General features: G+C 37.1%; 1 protein-coding gene across 3 annotated transcripts in view; it reads left to right on the forward strand.

Annotated features, from left to right (window-relative positions):
- WASF1 (WASP family member 1) overlaps nt 1-25,415 on the forward strand; it is an 87,275-nt gene that overhangs the window by 52,414 nt on the left and 9,446 nt on the right. For all 3 annotated transcript variants that reach the window (XM_059842309.1, XM_059842307.1, XM_059842308.1), the window contains exons 2-3: nt 6,462-6,622; nt 17,398-17,532. In XM_059842309.1, coding sequence (XP_059698292.1) covers nt 6,490-6,622; nt 17,398-17,532 — 268 coding nt within the window. In that variant the 5' untranslated portion in view covers nt 6,462-6,489. The remainder of the gene's footprint in view (nt 1-6,461; nt 6,623-17,397; nt 17,533-25,415) is intronic.

Genomic DNA, 25,415 nt, shown 5'->3' on the forward strand with positions numbered 1-25,415 from the left:
AAAAGCTAATTTATCACAGATAAAGCTCTTAAAAGTCAGCATACAAATTATTCATCTCTCAATTTCTTTCCACCCATAGCTTGCCAAAATTGCCTTCACTTTGATGATACTAATTCATGGCAGTCACAAGCTACATAGGGCTTAAAATACAGCTTTTTAATTTCCAGTGTAAAATATTATTGCCCTTTTTTTAATTTGTTTAGCTGAATAAATATTAAACTTTGAAATTCTGGCAAGGAAGTAGATGTGGCTGTAGTTTGTGTCTGTGATCAAATCCAAATTGATTTTCAAATGTTTTTTTGTGTGCTTTAAAGATGAGTGTGTGGGTATGTGTGCAGGTGTGCGTACAGACATAGGGGAGAGACTAGTCTTGTGATACACATCTGAGAGAAAATTGGCTGGATGGTAGTAGCTGAAAAATAATTTTTTAATGCTGTAATTATGCCTTAGAGATTGAGTAAACTCAAGTCCTACCCATGTTTGTGACTGTGCTCTCTTTTCTGTTATCTGATGTGACAGATATGCTGAGATGATTACCGCTTGTTCTATAGGAGGAAAATACTAATTGCCCCAGACAAGTAATACAATACAGAAGTCAGTCAATATTAAAAACAGAATAAATATTGCAAATTAATTTAAAATATATTTTATAGTTATATGAAGTAGCTTGGTTTTCGTAATCTGTTAATTACTGTCTTGCTAATAAAATGCTTTCCTATACAAGGTCATTGAGCTAGAGCCTTGAGTGACCCATTGATATATCAATCTGTCCCCAGATAATCTTATCATCAGTTCAGCAACAGAATATTTAAAGAATGTTTTGAGACATTGTTGTAATTAGTTGGGGAACGGTATTTTTCATATTTGTGACTACAGAGGATATATGGAATATTTTAGTGGTGACTCTGGTTTAATGAAAAAAGAAATTATCAACTTCCATTCTATGCCCTTTATAGGCATTGCTCCTTAGGTTGATCAAACTCTTGTGACTAGAGACAGGACACAAGGAGACAGCATGAAACAGGGGAGGTTTAGATTGGATATCAAGAAAAGATTCTTCACCCAGAGCGTGGTTGGGCACCGGAAGAGGCTCCCCAGGGAAGCGGTCACAGCACCAAGCCTGTCTGATTTCAAGAAGTGTTTGGACAACTCTCTCAAGCGCAAGGTGTGATTCTTGGAGTGTCCTATGCAGGGCCAGGAGTTGGACTTGATGAGCGAGATGGATTTCTTCCAGCTCAGGATATTCTATGATTCTATAAATGTGTAACAACTTTTTTGAATAGACAATCTAGTATAGGAGGTCTTAAGATGCCAATGATTAATTTTATGCTTGTTCCTAAAGAGCAGTAATGTCAACATCACATTCCAGTAATATATTCCACATTTATGTTCTTTCACATGTTTTTTTAGTTGCGATAAAGTCTTTTCCTAGTTAGTTGAACTTAGAAAAAATTTTTGAAAGTGAGTCGCAGAAGACAGAGATTTGAGGGAAATGTTCCAAGGAGAAGGTTTTCCATTCTGTGACATGGCTCACAAACAGAAAGGATTTAAAAACTTAATTTTAACACATTTCTGTTGAGTTGCCAATTTAAGATGTCAGTTGTCATCTTGTCAGATCTGAGATGTATCCTTTAAGGGATGTTAATTGCCTTTAGAGTTTTAAAATCGTTATGTTGACTCAGCAGTAGGTGGTTGTGGCCTACTTTGTTGAAGGACACCACTCTGTAGGTGTCTGTTTCTTCTTAAACTTGTACCTGATCTTGATCTTGCAATGCGAGCTGCAGAAAAACAAGGAACACAAATTCTTTGCACATTTGCCTTTCGTAGTAGAAGAGTGCATTATAAGAACTTCATCTTTGGATTTTCTGCAACTGGTATGACTTATGATGTCTTGTAATACAGTTAAAAGAAAATTTGGCAGGAGAAGGAGCTTGTTTTTTTAACTTATGCAATTCTGATTTTACCAGATTTGTTAACACACTTAAGTTTTTTTATTAGCTTGTGTATGGTGTAGATGCAGTTAGTACATGATTATGTAAGCAGACATAAAAACTATTATATATTCTATTTGTGTTTCCTAGGGTGGATGGGGGAAGTGTTAAATTGATTGTTGCATTTGAAACTGTGGTCTGTTCTGCCAGCAGCTGGAATGTGATCAATTAAATGGGGCATATGAAAGGCATTGCTGTTTCACATTGTTAAAGGAAAATTACAAGTAATATTGTAATACTGAGGTCTAAAGATATACTCTAGAAATGGCTGGAAATAAATTTGACTCCATCAAAGCAAGGGCATTCAGTGCTGATTATTAGCATGTTTTAGAAAAAATAATAGATTAATATATTTCATTAATGCTAAGAAAATAATGACATTTTTAATGTAGCCTAATCAGAAGTAAACTTTCATTAATAAAAACCATGTGATCATGAAATTTCATTAGTCATCTGAAAAAGAAACTGAAGTGTAATTGAATTTTTAGTTAAACTGTGGGGCAGGGTTCATTTTCCCCACCTTATTGTTGTGCTTTCATTCCTACTTGTCTTACTGTACTCGTTAGAAAACCTGAATCGTTACTGTGGCTACTGACATCTAAGATTTTTCACAAGCTTCTAGTGAGCCATGTAACATTTCTCCACATTTCTTGCAATTCTGAAATATTTCTACAGGAGGGTGTTAAAGGAAAGTGGTAGCTTGTTTCCTACCCCAAGGAAACTGCCAGTGCTCCCCAGGGCTTTCTCTGTGCACCAGCAGCCAGGGACACTGTCCTGCTCGGAGCCAGGGGCTGTGGGCAGGGGGGCAGGTACCCTGAGAGCAGGTTTCTGAGCTGCTGCCAGCAGTGCGGAAGAACTGTGAGACAGAGAAGTCTCACACACCCCCTAAAAACCCTAATAGCTGAAGAGGACTGTGCAGCACACTCTACAACTTGCTTTTTTGATAAGAAGTGTGATCGAATCTCGTTAAGGCTGTTCTTCTGAAAACATTTTAATTAGCTCTCTTTAGTGCCATTGGTCTGCTAGTTTTTTTAAGTAATTGGAACTAATTGAAAAGCAACTTGAGCATTTTACCTAATTCCTGAAAAATCACATATGAAAGCATAGTAGCTTAACAAAAACATTAGGCATAACTGTTATGTACACACAGTTGTATTCTGTACTCATACTCAAACCATATGCGAGGGGGATGAGTTTGTGCCAGCCATTGTGCAACTGAAGTAGCAAAGGGTTTTGCAAAGAAGATTAGACTTGGCTTCTCAAGTGGATTCAGGGTGCTTCAAAGGATGTATAGGAAGTGGGGCAGAAGAGTTTTCAATAGTGGCTCTCCAAAAGACATGGGCATCTCTTTGTAAAGAGGAGTTTCATTTTAAGTTCACTATAGAGTAAATAAAGTACCTCCAGTTAACAGAGAGCAAAGTAGTGCCACTTCACTTCAGAAGGGCTGCCTCCAAAGATTTGCATTGGAATTGCAGGGAAGAGGAGGTAGCTGTGTTTGAGGATTGCCTTGCCTTCCTGAGTTCTGAGCCGGGAAGCAGCAGAGCTGAGGGGAGGGAGACCTGTGTGTCAGGAGAGCTGCAAACCTCTGAGGAGGTGTCATGTAACCTCTCAGCCGAGGGATCCTCTTATGCACTGACAAGCTGCTTCGCTCTTCTGCCTGGCTGGGGTTACCAACACTTTCCAGGGCTTACTTGGGAGTGACATGGTAACAGGATTTCATGATCTAGGAATGAATTTTTCCTTTGCTGCCCCAGTGACTTGGGTAATGCATGGTTTGGGAGCTGGGGTGGGGGGGAGGAGTGGGGGGGGGGGGGGGGGGGGAAGGTTTGTGCATTTGTTTTGCGTTTTGCCTAAAGGATATAAAAGATTGTAACAATGCCTTTTTTGTTTTTTCCTCTTTCACAGCTCTAAAGCTATATAATAAACATAGTAATTTCAGATTTTTTCAGCTTTTTTTTTTATGAACTACTTTAGGAAAAATATCTTTTATAGGAGTGAAGAAATTGTGTGAGTACAGTAAAGTTCCATTTGCTGTTGCACACCTGTTACTCCCTGTGTTGGGATCACTAGTTACAATTGGGAAGGAGTCATCAAGACCTTCTAGTGGTTGCAACAAACTGCAAAGAATATGAGGTCCGTAGTGGACAAATTACCAGCAGGTACTTTTCTTGTATAGAGCATCCTGTGGCAATTAGTTTCAGAATTTATTAAGCATTTTGTGAAATGCCTTTTCCTTTGTTTTAATCATAATTAAGTGGTATTTTCCTTTGTTGCCTCCCTTGTTTTGTTTCTGTGGGAATCTGGTAAATATCCTCTCTTTAGGCTTTGCATAGTTTTCAAACATTAGGAATATTTTTGAAGGTGTCAGTTATATCTTCTGTTTCTTGTTTCCCTTCCAAATTTATTCCTCTTTGAAAACTACACCTTTCAGCATACTTACTGCTCCTACTGCTACCTTTTATTGTTATACTATGAGTTTGTGTAGGACAGCCACAACAGCATTATTCAGATATTAGAAAATGTTGAAAGTGTGAAATTTTTCTGTGAAAATGTTTATTTAGATACTTGTTTGGACCATCTTTAAAAGACTTGTCTACTTGGTATTTATGCAACACTGTCATTAAAGCAGTAATCAAGAAAGGGCTCAACTTTGGAATTAATGTTTAATTGCTTCTGTAGAACATTGCTCACGTATCATTTGATGTGTTTCTTTGACAGGGACAGAACAGTTCCTTTATTTTCTGTTGGGGAACCATGACAATCAACCTGTAGTTAAACGTTCATGAACACTTTTTCATTGCTTCTATCTGAAACCGCATTCAGATTTGCACTTTTTATTTTATTAGGTTTGTGTGTAAAGTCTAGCTTTTCAGGACTTAGGTATTTGGTGGCTAGAAGGATTTGGGATATTTCTAGAAAATAAAAGTAAATAAAAAGCATGGAGTATTTTGATTGTTCTGTCAAGAAAATAAGGGTGGTAGACGTGATGCTAAAATGCAATGAATGAGATGCAATTGGATCCTGGAAACACAGAGGTGTTTCTCAGGTGCACTTAAGGATCCCACCTGGGTCCCTCAGCGATGACCCCTGGCTCCAGTGAAAGAATATACTCCCAGGAAACGAGGCAAGGAGAAATCTAAGCAGCCTGCGAGGTAAAAGTACTCCTTTACAATCACCTTTGCATTTTCTAATTCACTGTGCCATTCTAGGTCAGCAAAATTTCAGCTCTGTCTTATCCTATTATGCAAAAAAACCCCTCTCGGTTTTGACTAAGTAAGGATAACAGTGGCTAAATATATACTGTAGGGAAGGTGCATTCTGTGGCTCAACACAAAGCCCTGGCTGCATCTTGAGAACATTTTGGGGTAAAACTTCTAAGCAGAGGACAGATGAGACAGGTGGGCTGGATGGTTGAGGAGCTGCATATGGGTTGCATTGTGGAAAACCTATTTTCCTTTGGTCTGGAGAAAGTGTAATCTCTTCTGCAGTGGGAACGGAGAATAAGTTACACCAACACTAAATGTATCCATTCTCTGTACATCAAGTGGGAGTCTTGTCAGAGTGTTACATGACAAATGATGGAAAAATACAGAATTTTAGGGAATCAGCTTTTTGTGAAGAAGAATTTTAGTAAATGGGTCTTATTAAGCAGCACTAATAAGATGAGGGTTGTAACTTGCCCTCTGGGAAACTCCTTCCAATCTGTGCCATGGGTGCAGAAAATTACCAGCCTGGATTCACAGCCTGAAACAATTCTTATGCTGTCTGTAGAACTAGTAAAGACTCTTGATGTATTTACCATTTGCATTTGAAAACTGTGAAGGAGTAGAATTTCTGAGTCCTGGAGAGTATGCACTACAAGTCTACTGTGGAGACTTTCATATTTGGAAGATGCATTGTTAGCTGGATTAATTGTCAGTAGCAGTGTAGGGCAACATCTTCCCTTTTCCTACCTTGACTATGTGTGATTTGGAAGTGATGTTCAGATTAGAAGGGTGACTCCTGCTGGTAACATGACACAATAAATGAATCATATCTACCTTTCAACATAATAGATGACAACTAGTTCGACTTTGACCTCATAACAAAAGGACTTTTTGTTGGACTTTGCTTGCACTGAATAAGGAAGTAGTCCATCAAGAACACAATCTTTCTCTAATGGTTTTGGACTGCAGAGATTTTCCTGTCTTTTTTAGGGGGGTGGAGGGTTTAGGAAAAAACAAAAACTGTAAAAAATTATTTGTCACTTCAGTGGAATGTGAATCAGGTAAAGATTTAAAGAGTGAGAATGAAATAATCTTTCTTTGGGAAAGGAAGAAAATATTTAGGTACTCACAGAGTGAGGAATTCTATCAGTACTATGGAGCTATTTTTATCTGTTAAGATTAGCCAATTTAACTTCAGACATAACCTGAATGTAAAATATTTACAATTAAAATTGTAACAGTACTGTGTCTATTTTCTTCACAGGTTTGCTGGTCCTCTGATACATTTCAGAATGCCGCTGGTAAAAAGGAACATAGACCCCAGGCACTTGTGCCACACAGCTCTGCCCCGAGGTATCAAGAATGAATTGGAATGTGTCACCAATATTTCCTTGGCAAATATAATCAGACAACTGAGTAGCCTAAGTAAGTACATTGTCTTAGTAGCTGTATTTAGAACTAAAATATTTTACAGTCACAGTGTTTGAAGTAGGAACACCTTTTCAATTTCTCTGTAGAAAATTGTCACTGGGTTTGGAATGTAGTGCTTTTGTGGGCAGTGTCTAGCATGGATGTCTGTAAAGGAAAACTAGAACCTTTTCTAGCAGCACATCTTAAAACACTTCATTCATATATTTCTGTTACCAGTGGAATATGACAGGAAAAGATAGCTGATAATTAATGAAGTCAGTAATTGCTAACCTTAGAGCAATTCTTGAGTAGGGAATGACTTAATGAGAAGTGCATCACTAGTTGCTTAATTCTCTCTGCTTAAACCCTTTGTCATGTTGTGGTCATTCAGGAAAAAAGAGGAGTTACCTTTTGAAATATACCCTGAAATGTAATTATTAAATGGTATTTTAAATAGTTAAAGATTTTTCTTCTTTCTTTTCCCTCTGTCAACAATGGTACCCTTGGTGCACTTGAGAGGAGTGAATACTTCTCGGGCTGTGAAACTTTGAAGGAGTTTTGCTGAAAAGGCTGATCTCTTTCTTGTTTCTTCTTTAAGTTACAGCAACTTAAAAAGTTGTCAGATGAACCAGCGTGATCACATTTTGAATTTCCAATACTAAAGTGCTTTTTAACCACTAGGATGTTTCTAAAACTACCAACACATGAAATATTTAAATGTGTATGTATATACATCTACAATGTGAAAAGTCTTTCAGCTCCATCATTTTCTTAGAGTCACAGGTGATGATCTTGTTGATTAGATTGATTTAATTATTGGTCTGATGATATGCTGTATGGTGTCTGTTGTGGCAGCCTTTCAAAGCTGTTAGGGTGCCATTAGATGGAAGACTTAATTGAGGACACTGAATTATGTAATTGAGACAGGAATGCTTACAACACATAAATATGAATATAATTAATATAGCTGCAGCAACAAAGGAAAAAACTATTTTAATACTTTTCAGTGAACCAAGAGCATATCATATCAGGATGCAGTATATGATCACCATCTGTGGTTTTGCTTCATTCTGCCAAAAACCCTTCCCAAACTAGCTGCTCCTGTACTAGGCTCCCCTTCAAAGTCACTCTTAATAATGTTGTTTTATTTTATTTTAGTTTGCTTATTTTAAAAATTCTTACTGGATTATTAGCTTCATCTGGGGAATTTGCTTTTGTAGGTGGCATGCTAAGTATATATTTGGCATTTTCATTTGGAGGTATTATTTGACCCTAAAAAACCCAACAGTAACTTCTAACTCAACATCACAGTCTCAGATTCACCTATTGAGATTCAGCTGCCTTTGCTATGTTTTCTTGGTATACAGATCTTATATCTGATGTTGTATGCACTGCTGCTTGTGAGGAGGTCAGGATGAAGCAATACTAGAACAGAAAGAACTCAATTAAGGAAGGAAAAAAGAAATTAGAATATCAGTTCGCACATTTATTACATGGTTTGCCTAACATATAGCACAGAGAAACACTTGCAAGGGAATGTGTATTGCAAGGGAGTTATAACTGTGTATAACTCCTCTTTGTAAAAGCAGTGTGGTTCTTCCCTGCATCCATGTGCTTATACCAATTTTTTATCTGATGCTCTGTGTGTTTTCAACAAAAACAAAACCCAAACTTTTTTCCTACAATTAAAATAGAACATGTTTTGCAAACTAGTCCTTATTTCTCAGCAGCGCTAATGACTCTTCTTTAAAAGTGGGGATCATGTTACAAAGGTTTGGGTACTTGTGAAAGTATTTTGTTCCAGAATTCTTTTAGCTTTTCTGCCTGTTCATGCTAGGAGCAATACAAATTCAAAAATATTCAGGAGTTCTGGAATAGGAATTTTGTGTCTCATGCTTAAACCTAAATAACCAGTCTTCACTTGGTGTGTCACTGTTAGGGGTGTACAGCGAGGTCTGCTGACATGCAGATAAATTTTAGTAGTTGCCTGTGAGTCACAGCCAGCAGGCATGGTTTTGCAGCAGTCCCCTGGCAACCAGCTTCTCTGCAGTCCTTCCCTTTTTGTTTTCCATGGATAATGTTTATGTCTGAGAATCAGCCTTTAAGTTGTAGACAAAATGAGCTTTACTCTGAGGGTGGAAACTGAGAGCTGTGGTAGGGTTTCGTTTCCTTTAAACTAAAGCTGCTTTTGCTTTTGCTTTTGCTGGTAAAGTTATGCAAATTTAAATGAATGGTCTTCGACCTGTTTAACAATCAGTCATCTCTGCCTCTAAGATTTTTCATTTACTTACCCTCAAAGAGAGGATCAATCTTCTGCCATTATGGTTATGATTCTCAAGACCAGGCAATCTTAACCTTTCTTCTGACATGATATAGAGAAAGAGTGCTGTCATGGAATTGAAGCCACCAGTACTCTAAACAAGACCAAAAGTGAGAAAAAATAAGCATGGAGTTTTGTCATGTAAGTCACTGGATCTCCATTTTGGAGATATTAACAACTCAACTGGATTAGTCAAGCAGGTGGATCTAACTGCATCTGCTTTGCACAGGGTGTTGGACCAGATGACTTTTGTGGAGGTCTTTTAACGTGAACAGGATTGTGTTTCTATGATCTTAGATACTACATTTAAATAGGATATACAAGCAGAAGCAGTACCTATGAAATGACAGGAATTCTGTTTTCCTGGGTTTCAGTATAAAATTTAAGGAGCTTTACATCACTATGTCAGTGATAACTACCATGTGTCTCCATGAAAATTATCAAACCTTTCATAGCTTATTTGATGTGCTACTTCTAATTGTTCAGTTGGAGAAATTTTTTGACCTTTAAAAGAAGTAGAAATCAAAGGACAAAATATTCTGCTTTGAGTGATAGACATTGCCTTTATCCCTGAAGCATGAAAACACGTCAGTCTGTCATGATACAACATACAAAATTGCCAGTAAGTAATTTTTTCCCCCTGTATTCCCAGTCTTCTCTTACTTCATAAAAGGATCTGTTTTCTGACAGCTTTTCTTAGCACTGTGGCAGAACAGAAACTCTCTGGACAACAGCAACAGCTGTTTTAGTTTCCTAGCCATTCTTCCCTGTATTTCTTTCTTTCTAACAGTATCTGCTTTGAGGAAGTGCTTACCTCATGTTTGCAGCAATACTGCACATACATTAGTACTCTCTAAACGTCGGTGTATGTCAGGCCATAACGTTCCCGCGTACATGAAACACAACTGATAGCATTGTGCAGCTGTGCCATTGTTAGAAGGCAGATAAATAGTTCTCTTGTGGGAATGTAGCCTCCTCATTTTGTTCACAGCTATTGACCAATCTTGTTTTTTCCTTTTATTCAGCTGTTCCATGGAAACAGAATCTCGGTACCGCATAAGAAACCTAACTGACGGGGTTTGTTCTCAGCCCCAGTCTCTGACACCTCCATCTAGGGAGGAGAACGTTTCTCTTTTTGAATATGTGCCTTTAATGAATATTTGTATTGCAGGCATTCAGACTAGGCCTTTTATTCAATCATAGCAAGATGTCATTCCTCATTTTTTTCATTTACCTCTGCATAACCAAAGAGAATGCTGTGTAATTCTGCTAAGCTGGAGTGCCTCATATGTTAGTGAAAACTATTTTCAATTAACATTGAACCTTTTGTAGCCTTTTCCCTCTTTCTATCTTCTCTGGGTAGTATATCTATTTTTACCGTGTTTGTCTAATTCTTTCTTTTCCTTGCCCCTTATTTGTTAGTTTTCAGGAGTGAAAGCCTGACTTTGGAGCAAATAATTTCTCCTCCCTATTTTTACTTCTCAGACATGCTTAAGTTTTCTTTCTTATTTTTTGCTTACCGTGCCTTCCCCAAAAGCGTTCATCTTGTGAGAGACACTTTTCTCTTATACTGTGAGAAACGCTTTTTCAGCTCAGGAAAACCTGCAGTTTGTCATGACTTAAGGCATTAACATTCAGTAAGTGGGAAATATTTTTCCAGAAATACCTAGCTGCAATGTGTTGGGACTGCAACTAATTTTTAGAACCTCTTGAGCTCAAAGACCAGCCTCTCTCTTCATCCTGTGTGAACATCATCTTCAGCACATGGTAAGGTTCCTGCCTGCTGCATGATTGGAAGTAAGTCTGCAGATCTGCAGCTAGAGCTTCAGTCAGTATTCCAGAATCCCTGTGTTGCATCTTTTCCTGCCCATCCTCCTTCTCAGTGTGTTCAGGAAGACATTCATTGTGAATTTTCTTCATTAGTCACTCCTCTTTATTCATTATTACTACAATTGCCAGGGAACACAAGTGTTCTTTTGCACAAGGGGATAAGGAAACTGATGGAGTTAAGGCTCACTCAGCTTGAGAGAACCCCAGCCTCTCAAAATCATCCCTCTGATTTCTTGATGTTGTCTTTGCAGCAGTGGCAATGTGATGCAGTTTTGTGTCCATCCCAAATGGTAATGAGAGGATGAGCAAGGGGTCAGTAAAGTTTCATTGAAAGCAACTATGTGTTAGCAGAAAAAGTCCCACCTGTCATTAATTCTTTTTCTACATAAAGCAGTGAATTGGGGTTTTGTTAGAAATGAAAGGAAGAGCAAGACTTCCCTGTGAAATGATCATTAGCACTGCTACTTTCCACATAAGTTCAGCTCTCAGCAGTCTCTTTCACAGATTTCTGAATACACACTGGTAATCCCAGCTAGTTTACTTGATAATGTCCTCAGTGGGTGGTAACAAATGGTATCTCAGACTTCCATGGCTGAAGATCTTTGAAGGCTGACTTCTTCTTTTTGGATGTCAACAAGAAGCATCAGACCTGCTCTTGATAAGGCCTTTAAGAAAGTTTATTTGATACTTTTGATGCCCTGGTCAGCTTGTCTGATAAACATCTGGTTCAATTTTCCTGGCTAAAGGAATCAAGTTGTCTCCTCAGTACTTTGATACTCCTACTATAATGCTTGTGGACGGCCCTCACATTTTCATAATGAAAGTTCCTAATTAGCATCGGTGCTATGTATTTAGTATGTCATTTTACAGAGCTTGCTCAGCCATAACCAATGAAGTTCCCAAGGATCTACCAAGGTTCTTATCTCCAAGTTCAGTCTCCTGGCTTTTGGTGTGTTTCCTAATCAATTAGCTGTGAGATTGAAATGATCCTGATGAGAAATAAGCCCAGACTTTCAAACTCAGATACATCTCATTTTTTTTCAAAAAAAGTAAATTATGTAGTGAAGATCTGAAGCTGAATCAACAGGCTATGGATTTGTTAAATTATATATCAGAAATAATGAATGAGGAAAGATGTATTAATAGACTTAGAATATCTTTCCTATTTTGCTGTATAGAGGAACCTTGGTTATATTTTGTGAGTGGCTTATGTGGTAACTAATTAACCTGAGAGAATATTTTCTAATAAATACACTATATTGTGTAGAAAGGAACTATTCAGTAATGAATAATGTAATTTTGCATAGTGTAAGTACATTGGGAAGGGATTGGGCAGTGGGACATGACAGGTTTTACAGCTACTCTTGTTCTGTACCTTTATTTTTTAGAAAATGCAATGGACAAAAATATTGTATAGTGTGTGAACAGGAACAAAATAATAGAAATCAAGGAATGATAATGTATAGGTGGGTAAGAGACTAAATTCTAAGCTTGTTCTTTCAGATGTATTACCAATTTATACATATTTTTTTAAATTGCCAAACTTATATTTTTAAGCTAATATTATATTGGGTTTTGTGTAATTCAATATATCAACATATTTACTATTTTAATATCAAATATAATTTTAGTGACATAACTCTTTATTATACTTTGTACTTAATAATGTCACCACATATTTAATGTATTATGTATTTTTATCGTTTAGTTCAGTGATAAATGTGTTTGGTTAGATTTTAGGTTTGTAAATGTTAAAATATGCAAACACACACACACACACCACTGAGCTCCAGAAGTCTGACAGATCACTTAAGGCTAAGATAATAAAGATTTTGAATGTCCTGCTTGCTGCATCTTGCATTGGCCTGAGTTTTGCCAGTCATGCTCTTGACTTTCACAGAATGGTGCTGGTTTATGGCACTGAGCACAGTGTGTGGTGAATGTGTTTATCCAGGCAGCTACAGCAAATTCAGACCACGTTTCACAAAGGCTACCAGCACCTAACTGATCTGCAGGGTGCTGCTTCAGGCTGGGGTGCAGTGGAAGGGTTTGGAACTCTTTTTCTTTACCAGTGCAGAAGGATAGTAAAGAAGTGACTTCTTCCACAAGTCCTGGTTCAGGACTCGTGTCCCACTCATTGCCTGAGAGCCTGTAACTAAATCTGGCAGTAACTGATCTAGTGTTGCAAAATGATTAATTTAAATGGCCTTTCCTTAGGGTTTGCCAACAGATACAGCATTGAGAATGCCAGAGTTCAGGTGGATTTAAGGACTGGAGTTTTGAGAGGACTGCTAGTGTATGCCCCGATCCCTGGTGTGGTTCTAAGAATTGGAGTAACACAATAATAAAGTCTTTGAAGACATTTCTTTGTCAAGCTTTATTTAATTAGACTAAAATACTGTCCAGAACGTGAATGTGGACATTGCGGTTGACTTCAGTTCATCTGATACATACCCAGTCCTCTAGAACAAGATAAAAAAAAAAAAATTCTTTAACCTTAGTATGTTTTCATTTTAGTGTATTGGAAAATTAGCAATTACTCATTTGTGGATAAAAGCCGGGGAGGTTGGACAAATGCTTAAGAAATTATGGGGGGAAATTAGGAGATAAAACAAATTAGAAGGAACATTTGGTGAAAGCAAAGCACTGTAAAACTGATCAGTTTGTTGGGGTTTTTTTGACATTCTATAAGCCATTGTACACTTATTGCCATGGTAATGAATGGAAATTGAGTGGGTGATACATGTTTTGGTGGTTTGAATTTAAAAAAAAAATGAGGAAGGCAGTAAGCAGTATAATTTGTACTCTATTTTCAGCTAGTAGCTACTAGCTACTGTTCTGTTTTCAGCTCATAGGTCTGTTTTAAAAGTCAGAAAAATAATTGTTCAAAAAGCCATCAAAGTACATGCATGTTCTTGAGGGAAGGAAGGACAGAACCTTGTTTCCAAGACATTTTACGTGTCTGTCACAAAAAAGGATATTGACTGGCACCAGAGAGAGCTGCATTCCTGTATCTCTTTCTTACTGAAGGTTTAATTGTGATCAGAGCCCTTAGATACATGAGGAAAATTTATGGAAAAGAATAATAAGGTGAACAATAAATTCCTTAATTAAAACTGAATAATAATGTATCCTCTTATTTATAAATATTTTTAAGTGCTCTGTTAATAAAAATAAATGCCAAGCAGGTTCTGCAAACACAGTAAAATGAGCTTTTCAAAGACATTGAATTAATTTAATTGCAGAAGTGTATATTGTCATTTAATTTAGTAGGCAAACAAGACCACTGATCTTTCTGATCTGGTATTTTGCATCCAACTGTGAGCAGGATCCTAAGGTGATAATATTGTAATTGTCATGGGGAACTGTAATTCTCTTTATTGTGCTGTGTGGAACAAGAGTAGAGTTTTTCAGCAAGCCCATAATATTGTAAATTTTCTGAAGTGTTAATCATACTTTGAAATATTCATTGTGTATAATGGAATTAATTTTGCATTCTTGTTCTTCTGACATATTACCTTTAAATTATGTGGAATGAGTTCAGCTTTGTTTACTAGAGAGCTTTTATCTCACACTTTCTTTTACTTATTTGAGTTTGTGACTCTTTGTTCAGTACTGTCACCTGTAATTGTGTCCTTTTTAATCCATTCAAAACTGAGGATAGACTCTTTTAGAATACACAGAGATGGCAGCACAAATACTGGGTTGTGTGCGTTGTGTACGTATTTATACACTCACACATGGTATTCTTTGGAATGGAAATTGTACATTTCACAAAAAGCAAACATTTTGCTTTGCTAGAGGAAGCATTTGGTGAAATATACCTCTGGCTAAATAAAGAGACCACCAACACACAGGTTGGTGAAGACATGATGGTTGGCATACCACTTCAAACACGACAGGTTGTTTTTAATGTATTTCCCATTTGAGGATTAGTGTTCATAAGCATAGGCAAATTATTCCTTGCAGTATGTTTGTGGCTGTATGCAATGTAATGAAAAGATTTCCAAGACAGATTATTTGCAATTGGAGCTCATTAATGAAGTAGATTAATTTTAAGCCTGATGAAATGATACAGATAAAAATTTAGCCTCAAAATACACCTATAAAAGGGAAGTTACTGGATTTTAAAGCCCAGCTCCTAAAGTAATTTTCAATTCTACACACGAAATTTTATATTTTATTTTAATTTTAGCTTGTGTGTCTCTGAATGTTATGTGAGTTATATAATTAAAATTAGTATTTCTGAACATATTATCTGAAATGCATTAAATTTTTGGTATCTGTGTATTACAACTTCAACAGTCTTGTTCTTAGTGGATCACATTTTTAAGTAATTTCCTTTGCTTCAGGTACAGGTTAAAGAACATAAACTTTTCTGAGTTTCAAGACACATATTAGAAGGTCTTATGTTAGGTGAGTTGCCAGCTGAGAAGATTTCTACTAACTTTTTATCTATATTTTTCTGTGGACTTGTGCTACGAGTCCAAGGTTCAGAGTGGGTTGCCTTTGATCTGTTCCTTGCTGTGGCTATTAGCACTTGCTCCAAGAATGAGAGCAAGACAGCATGTAGGATAGTCCTACTAATCTCCCTGCTTCCAGCATTTTTCAGCCTGGAAGCCTCTCCACCCAGCTGAGGTTTGTCTGTATTTCCTAATGCTCAGTGTGTTTCTTTTTCATGACTTTGTATCATTGGCAAACTTTGATCTCATTTTTTTTCAAGCAATTTATACATATCTTAATTAACATGGATCCCAGCATTGAAACTTAATAAAACTCACCTTTCTCGTCTGTGAAGACTGGTGTTTTACTCCTATGCCCTGTTTTCTACCTTTTGAGGAATTATTTATCTGTGCCACTTCTTTTGTATGCCCTATCTGTTAAGTTTTCCCCAAATCGTTTGATTAGGGACTTGCTAAACTCTCTTGGAAATCTCAGTAGATCATAGCTCTCTGTGTGCTTCTAAACCATTCAGAATTTCCCTTTACAAAAGCTGTGCTGCCTCTTCTGTCGTGAGTCATCCAGATATCTGCTAATTCAGTACTTCATAATGATCTATACTAATTTGTATGGATGTCAGGCTTATGGGTCTGTAGCTCTCAAGCTCTCAAGATGTTCCATGAAAAAAAATTTGAACCTTGTTGTTGTGTGTTTCGGTGTGTGTAAGTACAATTGTTCCTAATATTTGCTGGTCCCTTCTTTCCTTTAGTTTTGTAATTTTTATATAGTCTCTTCAGTTTCTTTGAGCCTCCCACAGTGAGCTCTTGCATCAGGGTCTCTCCAGTTCCCTTCGGTGGACACCAGTGGAAGGTGTTAAATTAGCTTGTCCACAGGGGTGTTGTCTTCTCTGTATTCCTTCATATTTTTGTTGCCAGTCTGCTCTACAGACTCCCTGGCAGGCTTTCTTATTCCTCATGTCTTTGAAGGAATATTTATTGTTAGTTTGCTAGTTGTTCCTCTTCTGTTTTCTTCTTCTGTGCATTTCTTGTGATATCATCTTTTATATTCCATTGTGTATAGTCATGCTGGTTTTCTATTGCTGTTACCTAAGTCTTAATAAATGGTATGTGCTGGCCTTGTGCTTACTGCATAGCATCTTTAAGTAGTTTCCACAGTACCTGTAGGGATTTAATTTTTGTTCTTTTGATGTGTTTATATAAAAACGTCCTCATTTTTATGTATACTTCCAGATGTATTGCTCACCAAAGGTAGACTTTCCACAGCTATCCTTTTCTTTTATACCTGTCAGAACTTGAGTGCAAAGCAGGTAGTTAGAAATTTGTGAGATTTATACTTCCAAAACCAACATAAGTGCACAAACAGTACATGAATTACATATGCACAGTATCATAGAAGGTTTTGAAAGCTATCACATTGTATTTCTGAAGTGTGGCTACACATTCTACACATTCCGCTGTGTAGTCTGGTGGGGTTTTTCCAGTAACATTGGCAGACTTCTCAAATGGAGTCTTGAGAGCATTAGAAGCAGTATGGGGAGTACTCTATAGAAGAGAAACTCATTACTGATTCTTTTCTGGCAATATTTGAATCTCCTGCTCTTTTGTGCTAAAAATATGATGTCCATTGATGTGAACAAAGGAGGTCTTTTTTTGGTTGTTTGGGGTTTTTTTTACTTCATTGTAAATGGGTCAGTTACTAGAATTTGGATCCTTCAAGGTAGGATTATTTTAGTGTGTATTTTTGAATAGGCTGGTTCTAATTTACCTACAGTTCTCTGTACAGCAGGAGTGGAAGCAGTGCTTCATTTTGAGAACAGTGTTGAGGTAAATTCAAAGATTAGTTATCGCTCAGACAGGAACTGCTTCAGATGCTGGAAGTTATCCTTTTAGAAATATCCAAGAAACGGAAGTCTAGTTCCATGCATATCAGCATAGTTAAATCATTTTATGGCAGCTGAATATCTGTCCTGTAATGTAATAAATAATTTAATTTCTGGTAAATAAATTGCATAGTAAGTATTTAACTTCTGTTTGCTTTTCTAAAGGACTCCTAATGGGCTCAGTAAGTACAGGTTGTTACAATGATACTCGTGCATCTTAGAATTACTTAATTAAAACAGTAAGAAATCATTTGCCTGTCTTGTAGTATGCTTGAATTTTTTTTTCTCCTCATATTTCAGGTAAATATGCTGAAGATATATTTGGTGAACTTTTCAATGAAGCACACAGTTTCTCATTTAGAGTCAACTCCTTACAAGAACGTGTAGATCGCTTGTCTGTCAGTGTTACACAACTCGATCCAAAGGAAGAGGAATGTAAGTTACCTCCTGCAGGGAGGATTTCTTATTTTGTTACTCAGACAGCACTGATAGGTGAAATGGAAATAATAGTTAAATCATATTTATAAGAACACTCAGCAAAGCATCATAAGAAAGGTCCATTTCTATTTCTGCTACAGGTTTTTTAAATAGCCTTGAGCAGCTTTCTGAGCTCATTGTTTTCATGGTTACTGAATGATACTAAAGAATTTACATAAAAATGGCTACAGGAGTATCTGTCACTCCAGTAGTGTTACATATTTGGAATATTAATAATATTATGTAATATTATGTGAATGCTTGGAGATTAGTCTATACACTTTTTTAAACCTTTCAATTAATTCTCATGGAATGTAAACATTTGTCCAAGTAGGGTTTTTGCATTTAACTTGTAGCATCGTACTTTCTGAATGACATTATAGTTGTATAGCTTCATTTATTACTGCTGCATAACCTCTTGGACTCTTTCTAAATAACTAAGTATTGTAAATATTGGTTAGCACTGAGAAAACAAGTACTCTCAGAAGTGATCAGCTCATGCCTAAAAGATAGAATTTGTATGGAACTTTAAAGGATGCCTAGGGTATGTTGGACCACCTAATGCATAAATGCCATGAAGCTTTTTTGCCTTCTTTGATATCTGTTGGTCACAGGTCAACTGTGAAAAATCTTGTAACCCCAAAAAATTTTAGGGTGTTCTAAACTATGTGGTTAAGACCTAGAAAGTAGAGGAACATCCTGTCATGAAAAATAACTTCAGATTGCTTGTGGGATCCACTTTTAAACTATAGAAAGCTGTTTCAGTTCTAAATGTCTAGATAAAATAATTGTGTATTATTACATCTTGTGATTACAATTGTGTATACAGAAAATTAAAGTGTCAAACCAGGAGTGTGGTCTTCAGGCTGTCTTTGGTTATAGATATCAGAATTTCACTAGTAGCAAAATTAAGCAAAAGGAAGTTTTGATTCTGTATTTCATGTGACATTAATTTTAGAACAGGTTTTGAAAGACAGCTGCTCACAGCTAGTAGCAGATTTTCCACAAAATCATGACTTGCCTAGGGGAATTCTTACATTAATGGGATTTTCCAAGTCTCTTGATAACTGAGCATAAATCACCCCTGTACACCTCTTTTTCCAATTGTGGTTTAACCTGGCAGGGAGTTAAACACCGGACATCTACTTGCTCACTGCTGCTCCACTGTGGGAGGAGGGAGATAATCAGGGGAAAAAAAAGTAAAATTTGTGGGTTGAAAAAATGACATTTTAATAGGATAGAAAAGGAAAGGAAAACATCAATAATAATATTAGAATATACAGAACAAGTGATGCACAATGCAATTGCTCACCACCTGCTGACTGATGCCCAGCCAGTTCCTGAGCAGCAGCCCAGCCCCCAGACACCTTTTCCCCTGGGTCTATGTGCTGAGCATGACACTATATGGTATGGAAGGTCTCTTTGGCCAGTTTGGGTCTGCTGTCATGGCTGGGTCTCTTCCCAGCTCCTTGTGCCCCCCCATCCTGCTCGCTGGTAGGGTGGAGTTAGAAGCTGAAGAGTCCTTGACCACTGCTCAGCAACAACTAAAGCATCACTGTGTTATCAGCATTATTCTCATCCTAAATCCCAAACACAGCACTATACCAGATACTAGGAAAAAAAGAAATCTCCTCCTGCCCAAACCAGGGCATTTTTGCTATGATTGAGTAATGATAAAAAACCCTTTCCATGCATGATAATAAATTGTCAGCAGTTGTAATCTTGTAAAAAGTGTAACACTCTGGAGTGTTAATGGCATTTCCACCTTTACTCTTGACAGCCTAGTTTTGGTTTAAATCAGAGGGGGATGTATGTTGATATATCTAATATGTTAATCATTCACATTTCCATAGAATGGAGAGATCATATTAAGCCATTGAGTTAAAGCATCCAGGGATATTACACAATAGCAAGAAAATTGTACTATGCTGTGTAAAAGACCTTTTACAAGTTTGGCTCTAGGTTTCAGGACCAAAAATCCGTAACTGTTTGATGTTAGAGAATTGCTAGAAGTAGTTTTAAATAGTGTGTAGTCCCCAATGCACCATACCAACACATTTTCACAGAACTGTGCATGCTGTAGTGTTTGCTGAACTGTATAGCTAAAGAAAGGTACAGACTGCAGTTAAGGAAACAGGGCTGGGAATAGGTCTACACAGTGAAGTCCAGCGTGGCTCAGGGTGATTTGAACCTGATCCCCTGGATTTGTGTCTCACACCATAGAATAGCAGTGACTGCTTGTACTTCAGAGGGACACATGCAGTCCTCAGTGTCAGGAGCTGTTAAATTACTGTTTTGATTAACCTAAGAATATCCAGTCCCTGAGCTGTACCCAGTGCTCGTTATTCACAAATGTCTGCCTGGAATGAGTCACCAGATGAGGACAAAGGAGATGAGGAGACATTTGATATTCTATTTCGTTAAAAGTTAGGGATCAGGAAACTTTTTTCCTTCAGTATACTGTTTTGGGTTTGACTTTAGAAATCCATCACAAATAGTTTAGGTTTAGTCCTGGTGTGGACTAGAATAGCTGAAGGATGTTAATGCATGAAGGGGAGGGAAGGGGGAGAATATTTGAATTTACCTTTTTTAACTCTCTGTGCAAGAATTAAGCAACTTTCAGTACTTCTACTCAGCTAACAGCATGAGTAAAATGGGATATACTTGTGAAATGAGTCTCATCTGCTCTTTGCCAGGAGGCAGTAATAGAAGATTTAATGGGTTCCTTTGGGCCCATGCTATTACACAGGAGAAAGAAATTAAGATTCATTTAAAGCTAAGTGGCATGAACAAAAACAGCCCAAGTCAGATTCACTAAACGAGACGCAGATACTTGGCAAGATGTTTCTGGTATAGTCAGAGTGATAAAAAGCTCTGAATTTGTTTGAACAATCTGTGTGTTCTCTCATTTTGAATTATTACAGCATCTCCGTGAAAGAATAAAACCAAGGTTTAAGATTGCGTCTTTAGGAGTCTAACTCCTCATGCACAATTTTTCTGTCACAGAAAAGTTGCTATCAACTTGGTTTGCTTTGAATTATTACACTATTTTCAAATTCTTGATTTCTCAATGTTATTAATTTCATATTTTAATAGATTTTAGAAAATGCTTTCTTATTTTCATATACATGTGGGGTTTCCCCTCAGAAGATACAAACTTGTATGCAGACAAAAAGAAATCCTCAGCTTTCCATCAGTAAACTCAACTTTATTTCAATTGTATGGGAAACAAACCCATATGTATCCAAGAGTAGTATTTGGGGTCCTTTTTGGACTGAGAAAACACATTCTTGCTATAAAGTTGAACTAAGGTCAACAGCTTCACTAGCCCTGCAATATAAGGTGTCCTCATAGGTGAGAAAATAAATCCTGAGTATAGTTGTAAGTAAGTGAAAAATAGTAAGTGAAAAATGGCATAGTTGTAGAAATCTGAGAGTTTTGAAAAGAATATTAATTTTAACAATTATGTGGTTCTTTTTTGAAATGCTGATACATGGTACAGTTCTGATGTATAGTGTCACGGGGTATTGGAAAATAGTTTTGTATCACTCAGAAATAAATAATGTCATGAAGGAAAATTCATAAATTCAGAGTTTATCAGACTATTTCGGTATTAATTTAGTGCTTCTTTCATTGTGAGCTGCCTAATTCTATTTAAACCTCAAACCAGAGAGGATTTTAATCCAAAAGCAGTGTATCAAATTCTTGATTTCCATAGCATATCTGTTACAACTGTGACAAGCAACTTAAATAAACCTAATGGCAGAAGTGCTGTAGGTGAGCAGCCTGGCACATTTCAGGAAAGTGAATTGTGTTTCAGTAGGCTTCTGCCTTTGAATAAATGTGTTAGTTGTTTTCTAAATATTCTATACATATTGCCCTGTCGTTAAAACAATAGTAGTTCAGAAGTTTGGCTGGACCAACGCCATAAACAGATTTGTTGTTTTGCTATGGGGAAAGAGAGGTAGCATTTGGTGGGGAGAAATTTAAAAAGCTTGACAGATAATTGTGGTCTGTATACTGCTGGAAATGGGAGACTTGGTCAACTTAACAGTCTGGATACTCAGCCCACTGTGAGACTTAGAAGGAAAGGGTAGCTAACCCCAGTTTAAGGGTGAGTTCACTGTCTTTAGCCTCTGAAGAAGATTTTGCTGAGTATAAAAGAGTATAAATGTAATCTAAATTAAGAACAGGGAGCACATAAAAATTGGGTCATGATCTCCACATGTACTATATTAAGTGGAGAGTAACACTATTGTCAGTTCATTCATTAGAAATTTTACACTCCAAGGCAGGTAAAGACTGTTGAATTATATAGCAAGTCTCTTTTCCTTGCACATTGCTACTTAAAGAAAGTTGGATTTGAGTGTGTCTCCCTCTCAAGGTTCTGAGCAGGTGGGCTGGGCTTCAACTGCTCTCCATGTTCCTTCTCCAATTTTCTTAGGCCCTTGATTAAATCTGTGGGTTATTTAGTAAGTAAATCAGTTTTAAATTAGTGTGTCCAAGGCTTAATAGTTCCATGGTAAGACCATGATAGTGCATCTTTTGTGTATAAAAACAGGGATGTGGACAAAATACCATTTGTTAAACGATGTGGTGGTTTTGTTGAAACTAACCAGCAGATTCAGTGCTTGATGCCCATGGGTAATTCGCATCTTAATAGAGCTTACTTGTTCTACATGCTGCATTTGAAGCAGCTTCTGAGTCCTCCTAAAATGATTGCTCTAACATTTACATCTTCTTTTTGTTTACCTGTAGTAGTTAAGCTACATACATTCTCCATCCAGAGTTCTTGAGCTGTTTTGGAATTTTTTAGAACAGTATTTGAGAAAATGTCTATTTCTTGTGTAGGGGAAAAGCCCAAGAGTCATGTCTCATCTACAGAAATAATCTCTCTCTTTACCAACTATCAAACCCTCAGTCAGAGTATTCTGATAGCAGAGAAACCTAATATGTGTGCATTCTGGTCATTGTTTAAATGGATAATCATTAAAAGTATAAAATAAATAAGGTAGAAATCAGACTTTGAGATTGCAGTGTCTTTTTCAACAGCACCACTCCCTACCAATTAATTACCTTTAGTGGGAAATTTACAACTAAGTTATTTGTTTGAGAGTGTCGTTCTTTCCTCTTTGCACTTTTCAAATTGCTGGGTAAGATTTTGAACAGAGAAAGGGAATTGTATAGGGCAACCAAGTCCCTTGATTTGTATGAAATTTCCCCTAGTCATTTAGTTCTGCAGGGAGTCACAGCTGTGATATTCAAGAGTTTACAGTCTTGAAAGTTACCAGGATGAAATTCTGCAAAAAGTATTAAGAGAACAAGTTTCTAAGAGGAATATATATGATTTCTTTATTTACTGTCTTTAGGAAAATGGTATTTTTTGGCCTAGAACTCAATCATAAGTTATGTAATTGAGTGACTGTGAAAGAATAAAAATAAATCTAGTAACTTTTTTTTTCTTCTGGTGAAGTAAAATGTAGTGATTAATGTATTTGAAAAGTTAAAGGTAGCTGCTTTCTGTCAGTGCTCTGGTGAGCTCTATACCTGACTTTTACTACAAATTGGGGATTGCAGTTTAATGAGATGCTTGCCAAGAGATAAAACATTATTTAGTATGCACATTACAGATGTGCTTTTATGTATTTTTTACTTTACCCCAAAAGAAACACACTCATTGTATCTCATCAGAGTACAATTTAAATACCCCCCCCCCGGCCAAGTGTGTTGTTGATTATAAGTAAAAATGGACTGGCATCTCTTTTTCAAAACCAAGTGTACAAAAGGTTGACAGTTTAGCTTTCTGATAGATAGTTTTTGCTTATGTGGAAAATATTGTTGTGCACAGAGGGTTAGATTGGCTGATATAATACATCTTTTCATACAATCCAAACAACAGACACAATAAAGACAAACAGGCATTTGTTTAGATTGTTGAATGAATCTTCAAAATAAATTGTGAATATCTCAACATTTAAGGAAATTATTTAAGACCTCATTTTTTGTTAATTACAGTGAGCACAAGTGGTGTAGTAGGTGGACTGTCAGAAAAATATATCCATATCAAATTTAGGATCTTGGGCTGTACAAAAAGTTTTGGTGCTAGTTAGGAATTAAACAACTGGAAGCCTAAATTTGCCATCATCAAGTCAAATGCCTGCAGCTTTTCCAACTCCTCCTTCAGCTGCTCGTCTGTGCTCACACCTGAATTCATACAAGCTGTTTGTCTGCCCGGTCCCCTTGCAGTGCCAGTTTGTCACTCAGCCAGAGCCAGGTGGCTGTGCACCAGCCAGGTTTCACCTCTTCCCCCCGCTGAGGCTGTAAACCGTGCAGGGCTCTTGTCTCTTTGCCAGCTGGCAAGCTGAACAAGTGGCTTTGGAAGCCAGACCGTGCACAGCCCAGGATTAGGCTGGGTGTGCGACGTGGGATTTACCTGATCCCTCTGTGTAGGCAAATTATATCCATGTCAGGATTCTCCCTGTGCTGCGTGCCACATCCCTCTGTTTCCTGAGTAATGCTGCCCTAATGTGCTCTGTTGGTTGGAATAATGGTGTGCTTTTCAGGGAATGCCTGTTACAGGTCATCAGCATAGGAAATGCTCCTTGAAATTCTAGAGAGTATCTTTTCCATGAAGCCTTCTGCTCTGTATCTTAGGTTTAAAGAGAAAATTATTATGCTTATTGTTGGGGATTGATTGATTGATTAATTATCTTCTGGTGTGCTATCCCCCTGTATGTGTGTACAAAATGTAGAATTTTAAGCAAGAAGAGGGAAATTATGAATTAGACTGTCTGTGCTTGCTCATTGAAGAGATGGAATGCTAATACGGAGTTTGTAGAACAGTGTCAATAATATGGTGTCACATACTCTGTGAGCATTTTAATATTAAACCAAAGCACTGTATTTATTTAAGATCATTGTCTTCAGAATGTACACAGGTTCAAAGAGAAGTATACTAAATTTTACTTTTGTTGGAAATGTCTCCGATATATGACAGACAGAAATCTTGCAGGATTGCCAAGAAACTCTGAGCAAGTACATTCGGTGTTATTTGTATAACCAACAACCCAAAGGATAAGCAGCTGAAGTATAAAAAGATCTAAGACTTAAATTTTAGACTGAAATTTTTAAACCTCAGTTATTCTAACTGAACTTTTGCCAGCTGATAACAACCCGTACTTCATGACAGGTACAAAATATATAGGGTTAGTTATGACTGCAGAAATACCTTCAGAAACTGAGACTCCTAGCTGACATTCAGACATTATAATACTTCTTTCACACACTTAAAAAGGCTTCTGAGCAGCTAATTAAAGCTATTAAAAAGAATAAAAGACACTGTGATGAATTAGAACCTAAGGGTAAAAAGGAGGAAACTTCTCCAGGAATACACAACCTTGCCAAGCGTAATAAACTTCAAAAGCCAAGGTGAAAATCAAATAAATCCCATCTTTAGCCTCACAAAGGATGTTGCCAATATGCTTAGGTAAGAAGACAGAACATTCCAGGAACTGCAAGCCTTCTGAAAAAATCCTGCTTTCTGCCCCTTTGTGATCCCACAGTAGAAATTCAGCTTGGTGTATGTACACATGTATGTGTACACTTGTATGTGTTACAGGAACTCGAGTGAAAAAACAGTTTTCAGCTTAAACAGGTTTTTCTTTAAACTGTTACCAAAGGCCCTGGTGATAGCGGGGCAGGGGTAGAGTTGTCCTCTCATCTTGCATGAAGGGGCATTACTACCAACCTGTTTCTATAAAAGAAACCTAATTATTTATAGATGAAATGTATGTGCTGAAAGTACTCTTTGCTACTATGTCAGAAAACTGTTTTCAGCATTG

This window comes from Haemorhous mexicanus, chromosome 3 (genome assembly GCF_027477595.1).
Source record: "Haemorhous mexicanus isolate bHaeMex1 chromosome 3, bHaeMex1.pri, whole genome shotgun sequence".
In the NCBI taxonomy this organism is placed as follows: Eukaryota; Metazoa; Chordata; class Aves; order Passeriformes; family Fringillidae; genus Haemorhous; species Haemorhous mexicanus.